Source organism: Molothrus ater, chromosome 4 (genome assembly GCF_012460135.2).
Source record: "Molothrus ater isolate BHLD 08-10-18 breed brown headed cowbird chromosome 4, BPBGC_Mater_1.1, whole genome shotgun sequence".
NCBI lineage: Eukaryota > Metazoa > Chordata > Aves > Passeriformes > Icteridae > Molothrus > Molothrus ater.
The window spans coordinates 72,002,043-72,017,105 of record NC_050481.2 but is presented as its reverse complement, the minus strand read 5'-3'; the positions used below and the strand labels follow the sequence as shown (position 1 = coordinate 72,017,105).

The window sequence follows — 15,063 nt, the reverse complement described above, 5'->3', positions numbered from 1 at the left end:
GATCCAGGGCCAGCCAGTCTCGCAGTGAAGGGCAGGATGCCACCAGCAGTGTCTGCAGGAGGAGCAGGAGCAGGAGGAGGGATGGAGGGATGGAGGGATGGAGGGATGGAGGGATGGAGGGATGGAGGGATGGAGGGATGGAGGGATGGAGGGATGGAGGGATGGAGGGATGGAGGGATGGAGTGCCCCCTCGCTGGGCACACGGACGCGGCAATTCCTCTTCAGTGCACAAGTGCTGGGGTGGGATGGGCAGGAAATCAACACTGGGCATTCCCAATGCCCTGATCAATCACATCCACGCTCCCCTTGGTCTCTGCAGAGCTGGTGTTGTGCAGCAGCAGTGAGGACTGAGCTCCCATGGACACAGGATGTGCTGGGTGATGTCTGTGCTGTGCAGGCAGCTCTGAGCTCGCCCCTGATCTCCCTCCATGCAGTGCCAGCCATTCTGAGTTTTGTTAGCTAGTTCTAAAGTGGTTCAACGTGATTTTATTTGTTGTAGTTGCTGCTCCTGTTGCTAAGTTAAAACTTTTAATATGAATCTTTTTGAGTGGTGTGAGGTGTCAGTTCTCTGCAGGTGTTAATTCACTCCCGGGCTGCCGGGAGCAGCTCCTATCACTGAGCTCTATTATTTCATCTTCTTCTCGTTGTTGTTTGCTTTCTCCCAGGGCTGGAGCTTCCCCTCTTCCCTCCCCAGACCTTCTGGGTCAGGATGCTCCTCTTCCACTCACAACCCTTTGTTGTAGACCACAGTTTTACTGGTGGTGGCCATGGCGATCTCTGGCTCCAGCTGGGACGTCTCGATCTGCGGAGGCAAAGAGGAGCAGGATCAGAGCCCAGGCATGGATCACTTGGAGAATTGATTCATGGAGAGGGAGGAGATGGGGATAATTCCATGCCAACCACGCTGCTGCTGGTGTTTGGCGTGTGCCCCCCCCCTCGATGAGGATGGGTTTGCAGCACTGGGAACGCTGCACGTTCTGTGCCTGGCAGTGCTCAATGAATTATTGAGTGTCTGAGGCTCCAGCACATCCCACCCAGCCCAGCCTCCCTTCCCTTCCTTCCCTGCAGCTCCCGGGATCCAGAGCCCAGAGCTGGACCTGCCAAAGCCCAGGTGGTGCCCAAGGGAAGAGCCTGGCTGGGCTCCACCCTCACGGCCAAACCCTTCCTGCCCCTTTCTCCATCTCCATGAAATCTCCATCCCTTCCCTAATCTTTTTCCTTCCACCAGCTCCTCCTGAAGCTTTCCCTTGCTCTGAAATCACTTGGAATCTCTGCATCCCCGGGAGGGATCCGTGGCACTCCTGGGAAGCAAAGACCCCGCTCCCAGCCGGGCCAGGACACCTGGGAAAACCTGGAATTTTGGGAATCCTGTACACTGAACCCACGCTGGTGCTGACACAATGCGAGGAACCCACGTTAAAAATCGAAATGCTTTTGAAAATGTTTAACCTAGTTAGACAAATTAGCAAAAATTTGTGCAAAACAATTTAGGTATTTAAAATATTCAATGTTTTTAAAAACTGGAAAAACTGTTCTTAGCTTTCAGCTGCAAAAACCCAACAAAATATAACATCAAAGCAATCTTAACATGAGGTGCAACATAACCCTTCAGCAAAGCTGTTAAACAGCTACTGAAGCATCATGGGAAATAGCACTTCATTTATTCAAATGCACATATGTCAGGTTTTTGCACCATATGTCATTCCAAGCTATTTACAGTAATAATTAAATCTTAATCAACGTTTAACCTCTGTAAAATGTTTGAAGGGATCTAATCACCCTTCAGACTGCACTAATGAAGGAGAAATATATAAACATAAAAAGAAAATGATGCATAGATAGCACACCAGAAAGAACAGTAATTGCAAAATTGTATTTCTTTTAAATATAATCAGCAAATTATGTAAAGTAAAGCCAACGAGTATTTTAAGTGAAGACATCTTGGGTGTCAGAGGTGTGATCAGCTAATTTTGTACTGCTATCCATAACAGATGTAGCATATTTTCTTTTAGTGCCATTATTAGCAACTTCACCATTCCTTTCAGTGCTGCAGCACAAAGTGAAGCATTGTGCCGGGAGAGCACCGGGAAAGGTGCAGGAGATCCGGATCCCACGGATCCCTCCCGAGGGAGGATCAGCCCTGCTCTGCTCTGCCTGCCTCTGACGCAGCTTTTCTCCCATTGTCTGGGCAGTTTTCTGCCAGGGACACGCGGAACAGCTCCCAGGTTTTGGGGCTGGGTGGGTTCAGGCACGGTGAGGAAAACATCCAGGGGGGAAGTGGAACTCCAGCCTGGGGGGCAAGGAATGGCTGCAGGGGGTGATGCCACACCGGTGCCGAGGTGGGGACGGGTCACAGGGTGGGTTCTGTCATCTCAGAGGGCTTTTCCAACCTCAGTGATCCTGGGATCTTGTGCTTTGAAACAAATTCCACCTGGCATCGGGAGGGTCAGCGCCAACCGCCCACGGGAAATGGGGCAGCTCAAACCCAACCCGCTCCACAGAAACCAAACAGAGAGGCCCCCCCAATCCCACACTCTCCAGTGGTTTGGAGAACTGGGAGCCCCAAGGAAGGCACAGCTGCCCTGGGGGAGCCCAGCTCAGTGCTGGGACAGCCCCGGGGTGCTGGGGACGGGGCTGTGCCCAGCTGGAAGCCGAGGCTGTGCAGGGAGAGGGAAGGAAGGAGGGAAGGAAGGAGCAGGGCTGTGCTCACGCTCTCGTGGGACACAATTCAAGAAGCAGCCAGCACAATCCAAGCTGAACAGCAGGAAGAGTATCCTGGTGGGAAGAGCAAAATATCGCAGCCGACTGCTGGGGGAAGGTGTGGGGCGTCTGTGGTGGGAAGTTTTCAGCACAAATTACAGGGAAGCCATCAGGAATAGTTTAGGCAGAGCTGAGCTTGTCTTGGTGGAAGGAAGAGATGAGATAATTGTGTGGAGATCCTTCCAGCTTCCATCTCCTGGGCCAGGGGGGAAACAGCTCCTTTCCCTGCGTGGGGAATGGGCTCTTCATCCATGGCAAGGCTGGACAGAAGGGTCTGAGGTGGGCTCAGGGAGGTGGGATGGAGGTGGGATGGGTCTGGTGATGGAGCAGAAGGATGTGGGAAGTGCCTTAGGATTCATGCCCAAGGTGGAAGTGCTCAAAATCCACATGGATGTGGCACCTGGGGACATGGTCAGTGGTGGGGGAACGGCTGGACTGGATGGACTCTGAGGGCTTTTCCATTCTAACCATTCCATGGTTCTCATGCAGGATGGGCACCAGTCAGGACCCCCTGTGACACCACCAGTCACAGACTCTGCTTTGGAGCTGTGACACCGAACTCAAGCACCTTCCTGGAGCCTGGGGAGATGTTGGACACACTGGGGGTGACTGGTTGGACTGGAGCCTCCTCTGCAGGTCTCCTCCTGGCTGACTTTAATCAGGAAGGGATTAAAATCTGCTCCAGAGCGTCAGGAGCTCCAAGGGGTGCATCTGCACCAAGGAAAAATGTACAGGAAATTGGGAAAGCTGCTCACAAATCCATCAGGAGGAACCTACTCCTCCCACCTGGAAATCAGATGGAGAAGAACAGGGAGATGGTGGTGGGTTACAGGTACCAAGACAACATTGAATCCCAACCTTGCTGTGCACCAGCCTTTGACTCCCTTGCTGGTGTTTTTTGTTAGAAAGAGTAATTTCACTCATTTTGGGGTTTTGCCGTTCCAGCTGTCCCAAATCCTGGACCTGCTCAGCCAGTGGGCCAGGGAATTGTGACAGATGTGGAGACCACAGCTCCTGCTCAAGATTTTGGTGTCTCAGCTGCCAACACGACCCCAGTCATGGTCATGGCCACGCTGGGAACCCTCCTGTGAAGGAGCAGCTGCCTTGGAGGGTGCTCTGAGGAGCAGGCTGGGCCTGCACTGATGGGACCTGTCCCACACAGGGCACTTGGTCCCTTCAGACCAATGCCCACCATGGCACTGGGGTTGATTCGTGTCCATCCTCCTCTTCCCAGCGCTGTCTGTGCCAGGGCAAAGGAGGGATCCCCTTCCTGGCTTTGGGATGATGGCACTGGGGTGTTACCAGGGAAGGGCCTTCACCAATGAATCCAGCAGAATTCCAGGAGGGACAGAAGCTCCCAGCAGCCCTGAGGGACCCAGGGTGGGAAGCACCACTCCCAGACCGTGCTACAAGGGGGTTGCTTGGGCAAACCCCCAGCATCTGGGGCTGATGGTTGCACTGACAGCTTGGTACCCAACATAGGGAGCTCTCCAATGAGGCTGTGGGAGAAGCAGGGATTCCTTCAGCACCCTGTGAGGCCACTGGAAGCTTTGCCATAGATCCAGGGAGATCCTGACCAGGGACACCACCAGGATGCACCTCCCAGCTCACCCAGAAACGTGGCTGGGATGAACCACAGCCCACCCCAGCCCCTGGGAGCAGGTGAAACCCAAGGATGCTCCTTTCCCTCTGGCAGACAGCCAAGAGCATGAGAGGAAAATGGGGAAAACCCCACAAAACTCAGTGCCCTGAGCCTTACTGAGCACCTGTTCATGGACCAGCAGTGCTCAGGTATCTCAGGCAGGACGGCAGCAATGCCAGCAGCAGGGTGAAACCCATCCCTCCCTCCCAGGGAACAAAGCTGGGAATCGCCTCCCCGCGTACCCACAGCTCTCCAGCTCTCTTCCCCCCATCCCTTGCCGTGCAGTGGGAGCCTCTCTCCTCTCATCAGCTCAGACAAGGCTAATTGGGGTGATAAAGAACTGGCTGGGAGTGCTGGCGTGGGCTGGAGGAACAAATGGTGCGGTGGTCACAGCTGGTGCTGCGGAGCCGGCGCGGGAGCGGGCGCGGGGGGCTCGGGGCGCTGCACGGGGGGCTCCCGGGGGGCTCCGTGTGTTTTGCATGGCTGCTGACACGGGTGTAGCGTGCAGGCACGGCCGGTGCGGCAGCAGCAGGCAGGAAGCAGATGCTTTTTGTTTGGGGTTGATACTCATTTCTATCCCAGCTCGGGAAAAGGTGTAGAAAGGAATGTGCTCCGGAGAGTGCGGGGAGAGAGATAGGTCTAGGCTGGCTGCCAGGGATCCTGGAACGATATGGAAGGCAGCTAGGGGAGACAGGAGCAGATGGATTTGGCATACAGCTCATCACTCAGCCAAAAAAAAAAAAAAAAAAAAAGAAAAAAAAAAAAAGAAAAGAAAAAAAAAAAAAGATGGGGGGGAGAAAAGGGAGAAAGCAGCCAAATTTGGGAGGGGGAGGGTCAGGGGGACTGGCGGATGCTGCTCCGGGCTGGGGGAAGGGAGGGCCAGCATGGCCACTGTGGCTGCTGCTGCCAGTGGGGCAGGTGCTGGAGGCTCCTTGGGAGCCTGGGAAGGGTCTCCAGGCCCTCCAGCAGCTCTGGGCCATCTCCTCCCAGGCCTTTGGTCACCAGGGCAGAGCCCAGGGCAGGGCCGGGCGCTCTGAGCCTTCAGGAGGCTCAGCCAGGGGTAGGAAGGGCTGTGGCACTACGGAATCATGGAATGCCTGGGGTGGGAAAGGAGCCCAGAGATCACAAAGCCCAACCATGCCCGGCACTGCCAGGGCCACCCCTGCCCCTGTCCCCAAGTGCCACAGCCACAGGGCTGTGAAAACCCCCAGGGATGGGGACTCCAAACCTCCCTGGGCACTTGCAAGGCCTGACCCCCCTTTCCATGGGGAAATTCCTGCTGGTGCCCACTCTGAGGCTGTTCCCCCTCTTCTTGTCCCTGTTCCCCTCCTGGAACAGGAGACACAGGGGACAGGCCCCCACAAGGGCCCCCTGAGCCTCCTTTGCTCCAGGCTGAGCCCCTGCCCGGCTCCCTCAGGGACTCTGCAGCCCCTGCCCGGCTCCCTCAGGGACTCTGCAGCCCCTGCCCGGCTCCCTCAGGGACTCTGCAGCCCCTGCCCAGCTCTGTTCCCTGCCCTGGCCATGCTCCAGCCCCTTTCTTGTCATGAGGGCCCCACCCATTTTCATTCCCAGTCAAATGGGACCTTCCCAGTGATCCAGGAGTGCTGATAAATGATGGGAAAATGTCTCTGTGAGTCCTTCCTTCCCCCAGCTCTCCCAGCCCCTCTGGATGGATCCATCCTGTCCCATGGATTTGTGGGTGTCTCAGCAGCATTACAGGTCACTGACCAGCTCCCCTTGCATTATGGGGCTTGGAGCACCTGGCCTAGTGGAAAGTGTCCATGGAAGGTGTCCCTGTCCATGGAAGGTGTCCATGGAAATTGTCCCTGTCCATGCAAAGTATCCCTGCCCATGGAAGGCATCCTTGACCATGGAAGGTGTCCATGGAAGGTGTCCCTGGTCATGGAAGGTGCTCATGGAGGGTGTCCCTGGCCATGGAAAGTGTCCCTGGCCATGGAAGGTGTGCCTGACCATGGAAGGTGTTCCTGATCATGGAAAGTGTCCATGGAAGGTGTCCCTGTCCATGGAAAGTGTCCCTGTCCATGGAAGGTGTCCATGGAAGGTGTCCCTGTCCATGGAGGGTGTCACTGGCCATGGAAGGTGTCCCTGGTCATGGAAGGTACTCATGGAGGGTGTCCCTGTTCATGGAAGGTGTGCCTGACCATGGAAAGTGTTCATGGAAGGTGTGCCTGACCATGGAAGGTGTCCCCGCCCATGGAAGATGTCCATGTCCATAGAAGGTATCTATGGAAGGAGTTCCAGATCATGGAAGATGTCTCTGGCCATGGAAAATGTCCATGGAAGGTGTCCCTGTCTATGGAAGGTGTCCATGGCTGTGGAAGGTGTTCATGGAAAGTGTTCCTGACCATGCAAGGTGTCACTGGCCATGGAAGGTGGCCATGGAAGGTGTCCCTGTCCATGGAAGGTGTGCCTGTCCATGGAAGGTGTGCCTGCCCATGGAGGGTGTCCCTGTCCATGGAAGGTGTCCCTGTCCATGGAAGGTGTGCCTGCCCATGGAGGGTGTCCCTGTCCATGGAGGGTGTCCCTGTCCATGGAAGGTGTCCCTGCCCATGGAGGGTGTCCCTGTCCATGGAGGGTGTCCCTGTCCATGGAGGGTGTCCCTGTCCATGGAGGGTGTCACTGGCCATGGAAGGTGGCCATGGAAGGTGTCCCTGTCCATGGAAGGTGTGCCTGCCCATGGAGGGTGTCCCTGTCCATGGAAGGTGTCCCTGTCCATGGAGGGTGTCCCTGCCCATGGAGGGTGTCCCTGCCCATGGAGGGTGTCCCTGTCCATGGAGGGTGTCACTGGCCATGGAAGGTGTCCATGGAGGGTGTCCCTGTCCATGGAGGGTGTCACTGGCCATGGAAGGTGTCCATGGAGGGTGTCCCTGGCCATGGAGGGTGTCCCTGGCCATGGAAGGTGCCCATGGAAGGTGTCCCTGTCCATGGAGGGTGTCACTGGCCATGGAAGGTGTCCAAGGAAGGTGTCCCTGTCCATGGAAGGTGTCCCTGTCCATGGAGGGTGTCCCTGTCCATGGAAGGTGTCCCTGTCCATGGAGGGTGTCCCTGTCCATGGAAGGTGTCCCTGTCCATGGAAGGTGTCCCTGTCCATGGAGGGTGTCCCTGCCCATGGAAGGTGTCCCTGGCCATGGAAGGTGTCCCTGTCCATGGAAGGTGTCCCTGTCCATGGAGGGTGTCCCTGTCCATGGAAGGTGTCCCTGTCCATGGAGGGTGTCCATGGAAGGTGTCCCTGTCCATGGAGGGTGTCCCTGGCCATGGAAGGTGTCCCTGTCCATGGAGGGTGTCCCTGGCCATGGAGGGTGTCCCTGTCCATGGAGGGTGTCCCTGTCCATGGAAGGTGTCAATGGAAGGTGTCCCTGGCCATGGAAGGTGTCCCTGTCCATGGAGGGTGTCCCTGGCCATGGAAGGTGTCCCTGTCCATGGAGGGTGTCCCTGGCCATGGAAGGTGTCAATGGAAGGTGTCAATGGAAGGTGTCCCTGCCCATGGAGGGTGTCCCTGCCCATGGAAGGTGTCCCTGTCCATGGAGGGTGTCCCTGTCCATGGAAGGTGTCAATGGAAGGTGTCCCTGGCCATGGAAGGTGTCCCTGCCCATGGAGGGTGTCCCTGCCCATGGAAGGTGTCCCTGGCCATGGCAGGGGGTGGATGAGATGGGTTTCAGGTCCCATCCCACCCAAACCACTGAAGTGTCCCCATGGATTGATCCCTCAGGAATGAGACAAGGACAGCAGTGCTGGCTAAGGAACCCTCCTGGAATTGCTACAGACCTGCAGCCAACTGAGGGGACCTGAAGGTGAGAGGATTCGGGAAATACTCCAAAAACTTTTTTATTATATCGCAAAAAAACATTTTTCAGAGCATCTCCAGCCTCTGGTTCCAGAGCCCAGCAGCTGTGGAGCCCCAAGGCCTCTCCGTGTCCTGCTCTGAACAGCACCAGCCACCCCCAGGGTTGGCATTTTCCTAAATCCACATTTCCAGCTCTTCATTTATCCATTTGCTGCCCTGAGGAGCTCTCTCCTGACAGAGATTTTCCTTCCATGCAAGTGTTCAAAGATTATCAGCTCAGCTTTGTTAAAACCAAAGACAAAACTCATGGTTCTCCTCAGCAAGGCAGATTGTTGCCTGAAATGTTGGTGTTAAAGCTCTTTTCTGACAACTTCCCAGTTTCTCTACCCAGTTGAAATCCTGGTGTGCCCCAAACCTGGGCACATTGGTTGAGAGACATTCTCATGACCAAAGTACAAATGAATGATTAATGAATTACTGATATTCCATTCTCTGCCCAAACCACTGAGTTGGGGGAAAACAGTTTTGACAGAAACCTGAATTTTGTGAAGTTTTCCTTCAAATTAATAATAAAAATTGAATTTAAGAGGTGACCAATACAGTTCTCTTCATTTTAGGTTTCTCTCAAATCTTTTTGACCCCTGTCTTGGAAAGAAATGTTCTGTTTTCATAATAAAAAAAAGTTGTATTCAGTCAAAATGTTTTTCACAAAACCATGGAAAGTCTCCTGACATCTCAAGATTAGATCCATGGAATCATGGAATGGTTTGGCTTGGAAGGGACCTTAAAAATCCTCTCATTTCCACCCTGTCCTACAGCAGCTGGAGGTGGGTGCTGGTGGCCAAAGCCTTCATGGCAAAGAAAAATCTGGAATGGATAAATCACAGGAGCCAAATATCCCAAATTTACTCCTTTTCACTGTCCCAAAGAAGGAAGAAAAGCTGGAAATGCTCTGCCTGTGACAGGACCCATGGTCAGCACTTTTCCACCAGAGCCGAATCCCAGGGCTGCTGCCTCACCCTGGGCTGGGGGAACTAAAAAGCACCAAACTTGAAATAAAAGTTATCTTTAAACAATAAAAATGGAGGGAAGTTGGACTATTTGGCTGGTCTGGAATATTTGGTTGTTTTGGCTTTTGAGAGTTATTAAATTCAGGAGATTTTTTTTTTTTTTTTTGTCCTGGAATATTGGGCTGTTCTGGAATATTTGGCTGCTGTGGTTTTTGAAGGTTTTCCCATTCCAGGAGACTTTTTGTTTGCCAGGGATGCTTTGCAGGGATCTTCCTGCCCTCAGCTGAAATGGGAATAACCAATTGCCCTGAAGCAGAGCAGATTTCAGGATTTTTGGGACACCTCTGGGACTGCAACTTCCCCCCCTTCACTGGGTTGGGCAGTGCTGGTTTCATGGTTTGATTTGATGCTTTTAAAGGTTTTTCCAGCCTAAATGATCCTGTGGTTCTGTGGTTTGGTGCTGCTGGGTTAATGGTTGGATTTGATGACCTTAGAAGTCTTTTCCAACTTAATTTCATGATTCTACAATCAAGGGTTGTGGAAACCCAGGGCACACAGGGAATATTTCTGTGCCTGCTCTGGGGTGCCCTGACCCCCAGGGCAGCACTGACTCTGACCCTCATCCATGGAGAAAGTTTCCCAGACTTCAAGATAGACTGGAACCCACAAAAGTGTGAAATAGATTATGGAGAGCAGTGCAGGTGTGTCACTGGGTGAGAAATTGAGGTTTTGGGGTTTTTAGTGTGTTGTGGATGGAAGCAAGATGGAGGGCACAGGGTGTCATCCTGGGTTTCTTCTTCATGCTTCTTTTCCTCCTTCTCCATGGGTTTGGGTGGCATTTTGTAATTGGGCAGAAAAGTCTGCACTGTGGGCTCTGTGGGATCAGTGATTGGGTTAAAAGGGAAAATAATCCAGGTGTCAGCTCTTAATTGGATGGTTTAGTCTTAAAAGACCTTGGAACAAGAGATTGTGGCCATTTTGTGCCTTGTAATGAAAAGCTGCTGAACTCCCAGCAGTGAGACTGTTTCACTGATAAGAAATAACAAACACCTGAGTCTGAACATGAACTGCTGCCTCAAGTGCCTTCAATCCAGACCCAGAGAAACCCACAACTGGGACCCCCACAAAGGGGGGGAGTTTTAAAAGTTTTTTAAACTTCTGGGGAATTACCACAGCACAGCTTCTCTGAGGAAAAATACTCAGCAAAGACCTCGGCATCAAATCAGGTGGGAAGAAGGGAAATGTGGATTTGGGGAAAGAAAAGGAGGGGAAATTTGGGAATGTGGATTTGTGGCTGGAGCAGGGAGCTGCCCTGGCCCAGGGTGACTCTGCAATGAGTGATGATAACAGCCATGATAACAGAGCACAGGTGGGATCCCAGCCCACACCTGGGGGAGCTGACCCCGCTCCCTGCACGTCCCAGCCTGTCCTGGAGCAGCAGCTCCTGAGCTCCAGCCCCGTGGTCATTCCCAATCCATCCCCCAGGAGCTCTCCTGCTCCCACTGCCCCACCTCAGGGACCCTGCTGGGGCCTCAGGGTGACATCAGGGACACCTGGCAGGCACCAGGAGCTTCCTCTTGGTCTTGCTGTTTGAAATCTGATGGTTTCTGAGCCTTTCTTTGGGGTTTTTGGGGCGTTTGGTTAACGCTGAGCTCTCAGAGCCTCAGCACTTCCAGCTTTATAAAAATTGGAAGCTCAACCCCCAGCATGGCACCAGCTCCAGGTCATTGCAGAGTTGTGAGTTTGGGCCTTCTGGGAAAGCACAGAGCTGCCCACAGCACCAGAAACCTCAGCTGCTCAAACAAAACCACCAACCCCCCCCCAAATAAAGGCTTTGAGACCCTAAGATTTCAAAAAGCAAGGTCAGAAAATCTTCCAGAGAGAGGAGACACCCAAGGCCTCTGTGGGAGCTGAACCTTCTCCCCTCTGCTCTGGAGGTTTGCTCAGGGTGGGAGGTCCAGAAACCTCAGCTGCTCAAACAAAACCACCAAATCCCCCCAAATAAAGGCTTTGAGACCCTAAGATTTCAAAAAGCAAGGTCAGAAAAACTTCCCTGAGTGTCTTCCAGAGAGAGGAGACACCCAAGGCCTCTGTGGGAGCTGAACCTTCTCCCCTCTGCTCTGGAGGTTTGCTCAGGGTGGGTGGGATGGGGTAAACCTGAGATTACCACAATAAATTCATTTCCACAGCAGCTCCAGAAAGGTCTCAGGCTGGCACAGGAGCAGCTGTGTGGTGGCCTCAGGGCTCGTGTCCTTCCTCAGGACAGGGCTGAAGGAGCTTCTCCCTGGCTTCCTGGGAGAGCCTTCACATTCCAGGATGCAGATTTTTGGGTTTTTTGGAACACCCAAGCCAGTGGATTGGAGGAAAAATCACCAGCCCACCCCAAATATGGCCTTGAGAACTCCCAAAATTGCAGAGTTTGGTTATGATTCCTGATCCTTGCTGGAATGGAAAACATCTACACAGACACTCAGACTTTCTCCTTTCTTGGAAGGAAAAAAAAATCCTACTTTTGAATGTGGACATTACTAAAAAGTTTCCATTTGGATGAAAATGAGCTCTTAGGTCCATTCCAGCAGGAATTCCTCAAGCAGCTCTGCCAAGGAAGAAGGAATTTGTTGCTCTTTGCTGAAGACATCGACCCCAGAATTCTACTGCTATTCAGGAGGAAGAGCACGATGGAAGAGCAGGATTTAGGTTTTAGGATTTCCCTTGGTGCTTTAGAGAAGCTGAGCAAATTCCTCAGGATCCCAACCTCCAGCACATTTCCTTCTCTCACAGACCACTAGCCTCACTAGGAACGGGAAATTCAAAAAGCAATTACAGATAATTACATATGTGAGATGTGATTAATAAGGCATCCTCAGCCCTAAACAGGCAAGTCTGGACAGCTGATCCCCTTCCTTTGCATCCTGCACCTCTTGGGGTGCTCAGAGCTGCTCCAGATGAGCCAAAACGACTCCAAATACACCAGAAAGGACAAATCCAACCCTGTGTGACAAGAGAGGGGCAAGGCAGGAGACGGGCAGGGAAGATCTGGGGGTGCACCAGATAAAGAGGCCTCTGACCAAGAATGATGATATTAAAGGTTTTTTCTGATTTAATGATTCCTGTGTGGGGCCAGGAGTCAGATTCTTCATTCTTCATTTTTCATTCTTCATGATCATTCCTCATTCCAGCTCAGGGTATTCCGTGATTGCCTCAGGGTATTCCGTGATTGCTGGGAATCAAGGAATACCCTGAGCTGGAATGAGGAATGATCCATGGCCAGGGGGGCCAGGCTGGGCTGGCAGAGGAGGGGCAGGGATTTGGTTTTCAGGCCCAGAATAAAGCAGCAAAGCCAAGGAGCCAGGGGAGGGCTCAGGAATGGCCAAGGCAGGGCAGGAATCCTGGGGAGGAGCCCCTCTGTTTACAGTAGGTGCTGCTGAAAGGTGTCCCGAAGAAAGACAGCAATTAACAGGCCAGCGAAAAAAAATGGCTTCTTTCCACAAAGAGCCTTTTAAGTCTGTTTTTCGGGCCACTTTAAGGGTTAATGTTTAGCTGTTTATCCGGACTTGTCGGATGTCAGCTCTTTCTTTTGACTCCTAATGGCTTATAGCCATCAGGAGGTGAAGCCTCCTCAAAAGAGCTGGTGTCAGGAATGTTTTTTTATGCCCACCAGCACCCACACACCTGCAGCAGCCTGTGCTTGCAGGGGGATAGTTTACATACTTGAACCTGTCTCCCAGGGCCAGGGGTATAAACATGAAACCAGATCCCGTCTGACAGCCCTGGGCGCTGCAGAGGGTCCCTGCTCCCACAGCCACCCCCTGGCCACACAGCGCAGCTCGGGTCAGGCCCTGCTGCCCAGCTCTGCTGCTCCACCTGGGCGTTTCAGGGCCCTGGAGAATGTCCAGCACCTTTGAGTGGGGGAAACAAAGGAGCACTGCCAGGAGCAGCCATCAAAAACCAGCTGGGTCACAAATCAAAGGCTGCGGGACAGGCAGGGGAGGGAGAACAAAGGCACAGCCCCCAAAGCCATCAGGGCTCTGCTCACTGCTGACCTTCCCTGGCCCCGAGGTGTCACCGAGACCAATAATCACCCAAACGGGCGGAGCAGGTGGAAACTGAACCACCCTGAAGTGGTCCAGGGGCTCCTAAGCAGCGGTGGTGGAGCTCCTGAAGGCCAGAGCCTTCTCCTTCCCCTTTTCTCCTTCTCCTCTTCTCCTTCTCCTCCTTCTCCTTTTCCTTTTCTCCTTCTCCTCCTCCTTCTCCTTCCCTTCCCCTTGGAAATGCCTCTGGATCCCTGGCAGTGCCCAAGGCCAGGCTGGACAGGGCTTGGAGCAGCCTGGAGCAGTGGAAGGTGTCCCTGCCCATGGCAGGGGATTGAACAAGATGAGTTTTAAGGTGGGTCCAACCCAAACCATTCCATGATTCCAGGATTTTAGAGAAGCATTTGCTCCCAGAAGAAGTGACTGAGGTCTCCCAGCTCCAGAGCAGGGAAATGCTTTGATTTTGAGATTTTGAGAAAGAAGTGGGGGTGAAAAGCCCCATGGAAATGGAAGATGTCATGGTCCAGAAATGTCTTTGCTTTGCCAAAGTGGCTCCTTCTCTCCTGGCCAAGAGGAGTTTCAGCTGGGACTGAAACACCCACAAATCCAAAGGGCACTGCAGGGAGGAGCTTCCAAATGAGTTCAGGAAATGGGGGTGGCCCTGGGACAAGGCAAGTGCTGCCTCTGTGGCATCACCACCATGGATCTGCAGCTGGAATCCCACCAGGTGGAGCAGGCAGAAGGGAATTACCAGGACACAACATCTCCTCCATCCCACAAGGAGAACCTGAGGGAGCATCATCACACGGTGGGAATGAGGAGTTGCCATGCAAAAAGCAGAACCTGGGGGTTCTCCTGACTGGAATGTCCCAGCAATGGAATGTTTGGGCTGCAGGGTCTCTGCAGAAGCACCAGGCTCTGACCCAAAGCCCTCCCTGGATCAGCAGCTCAGGACAAAGCACCACTGCAGCCACTCTGGCTTGGGTATGTCTCCTAGCCACAGCTGTCACTGCTTGGGCCTGACTTCATTCCCTCTCTGACACATTCCCTCTCTTCATTCTCAATCACTGTAGTTCTTTGCTTATTCTAAATTCTGTGTTTTCCTTGCCCTTGTCAAAAAATCTTCCTGCATATTGAGCAAAGAGTACTTTTAATAGTGTTCTCAAGACTCTGCCTATGGAGGAGTAGAAAACATGCTGTGGTGTTTCTTCTGTGCAGGCAGATGAGGAGCTGCTTTACTTAGAAAGCAAAAAGGGGAACTCCTTGCTCCTTGCACTTTACCTTGACTTTTGCTGTACAGTCTTCTAGACCTGACATTTGATACTGTAAAGTACAATAGCACAAATAGTACTGTAAAGTACAAGGGCAGGACAGGACTAAGCCTGGCTTCCCTTCTCCTGCTCTTAGGGAATCCCTTCACCCAGGAGTGCTCTGGACAGCCTCAGGGAGGTCTGGAGCACCTGAACCCACCTCTGTCCTTGCCTTGAATGCACCTGAGCTCCCCAAAAAGCTCTGCTGTCACACTGACCTTGGGTTTATCCCATGGAGGGTGGCCTGACCTTGCAAGCTCTAAAGCAAACCCAGCTCCAGGTCTCCTTCTGTGGGTGGAGATGATGCCAGACTCAGAGAAACTCCAGGTGGGAGCAGGAGCTGGGGCAGATCCCTGCAGCCAGGAGCCAGGTGTGGTTCCATCAGAACTGGGGGTGACAGATGTGCCCTTCACCTGTGACTGAAAAGCCTGAGGGGATCTTTGCCCTCCAATGCTCACCTGAGGCCTGTCCTGGAGCAGGGACACCTGACTCTCCTCAGCAGGGGA

The 15,063-nt window shown here is 53.2% G+C and overlaps 1 protein-coding gene across 1 annotated transcript in view; it reads right to left on the bottom strand.

The window, feature by feature from the left end:
• Positions 1 to 463: 463 nt before the first annotated feature.
• Positions 464 to 15,063, bottom strand: part of SFXN5 (sideroflexin 5) — a 119,523-nt gene continuing 104,923 nt past the window's right edge. The window contains exon 14 of the mRNA XM_036382894.2: positions 464 to 802. Within this exon, the coding sequence (XP_036238787.1) occupies positions 725 to 802 (78 nt within the window). The 3' untranslated portion in view covers positions 464 to 724. The remainder of the gene's footprint in view (positions 803 to 15,063) is intronic.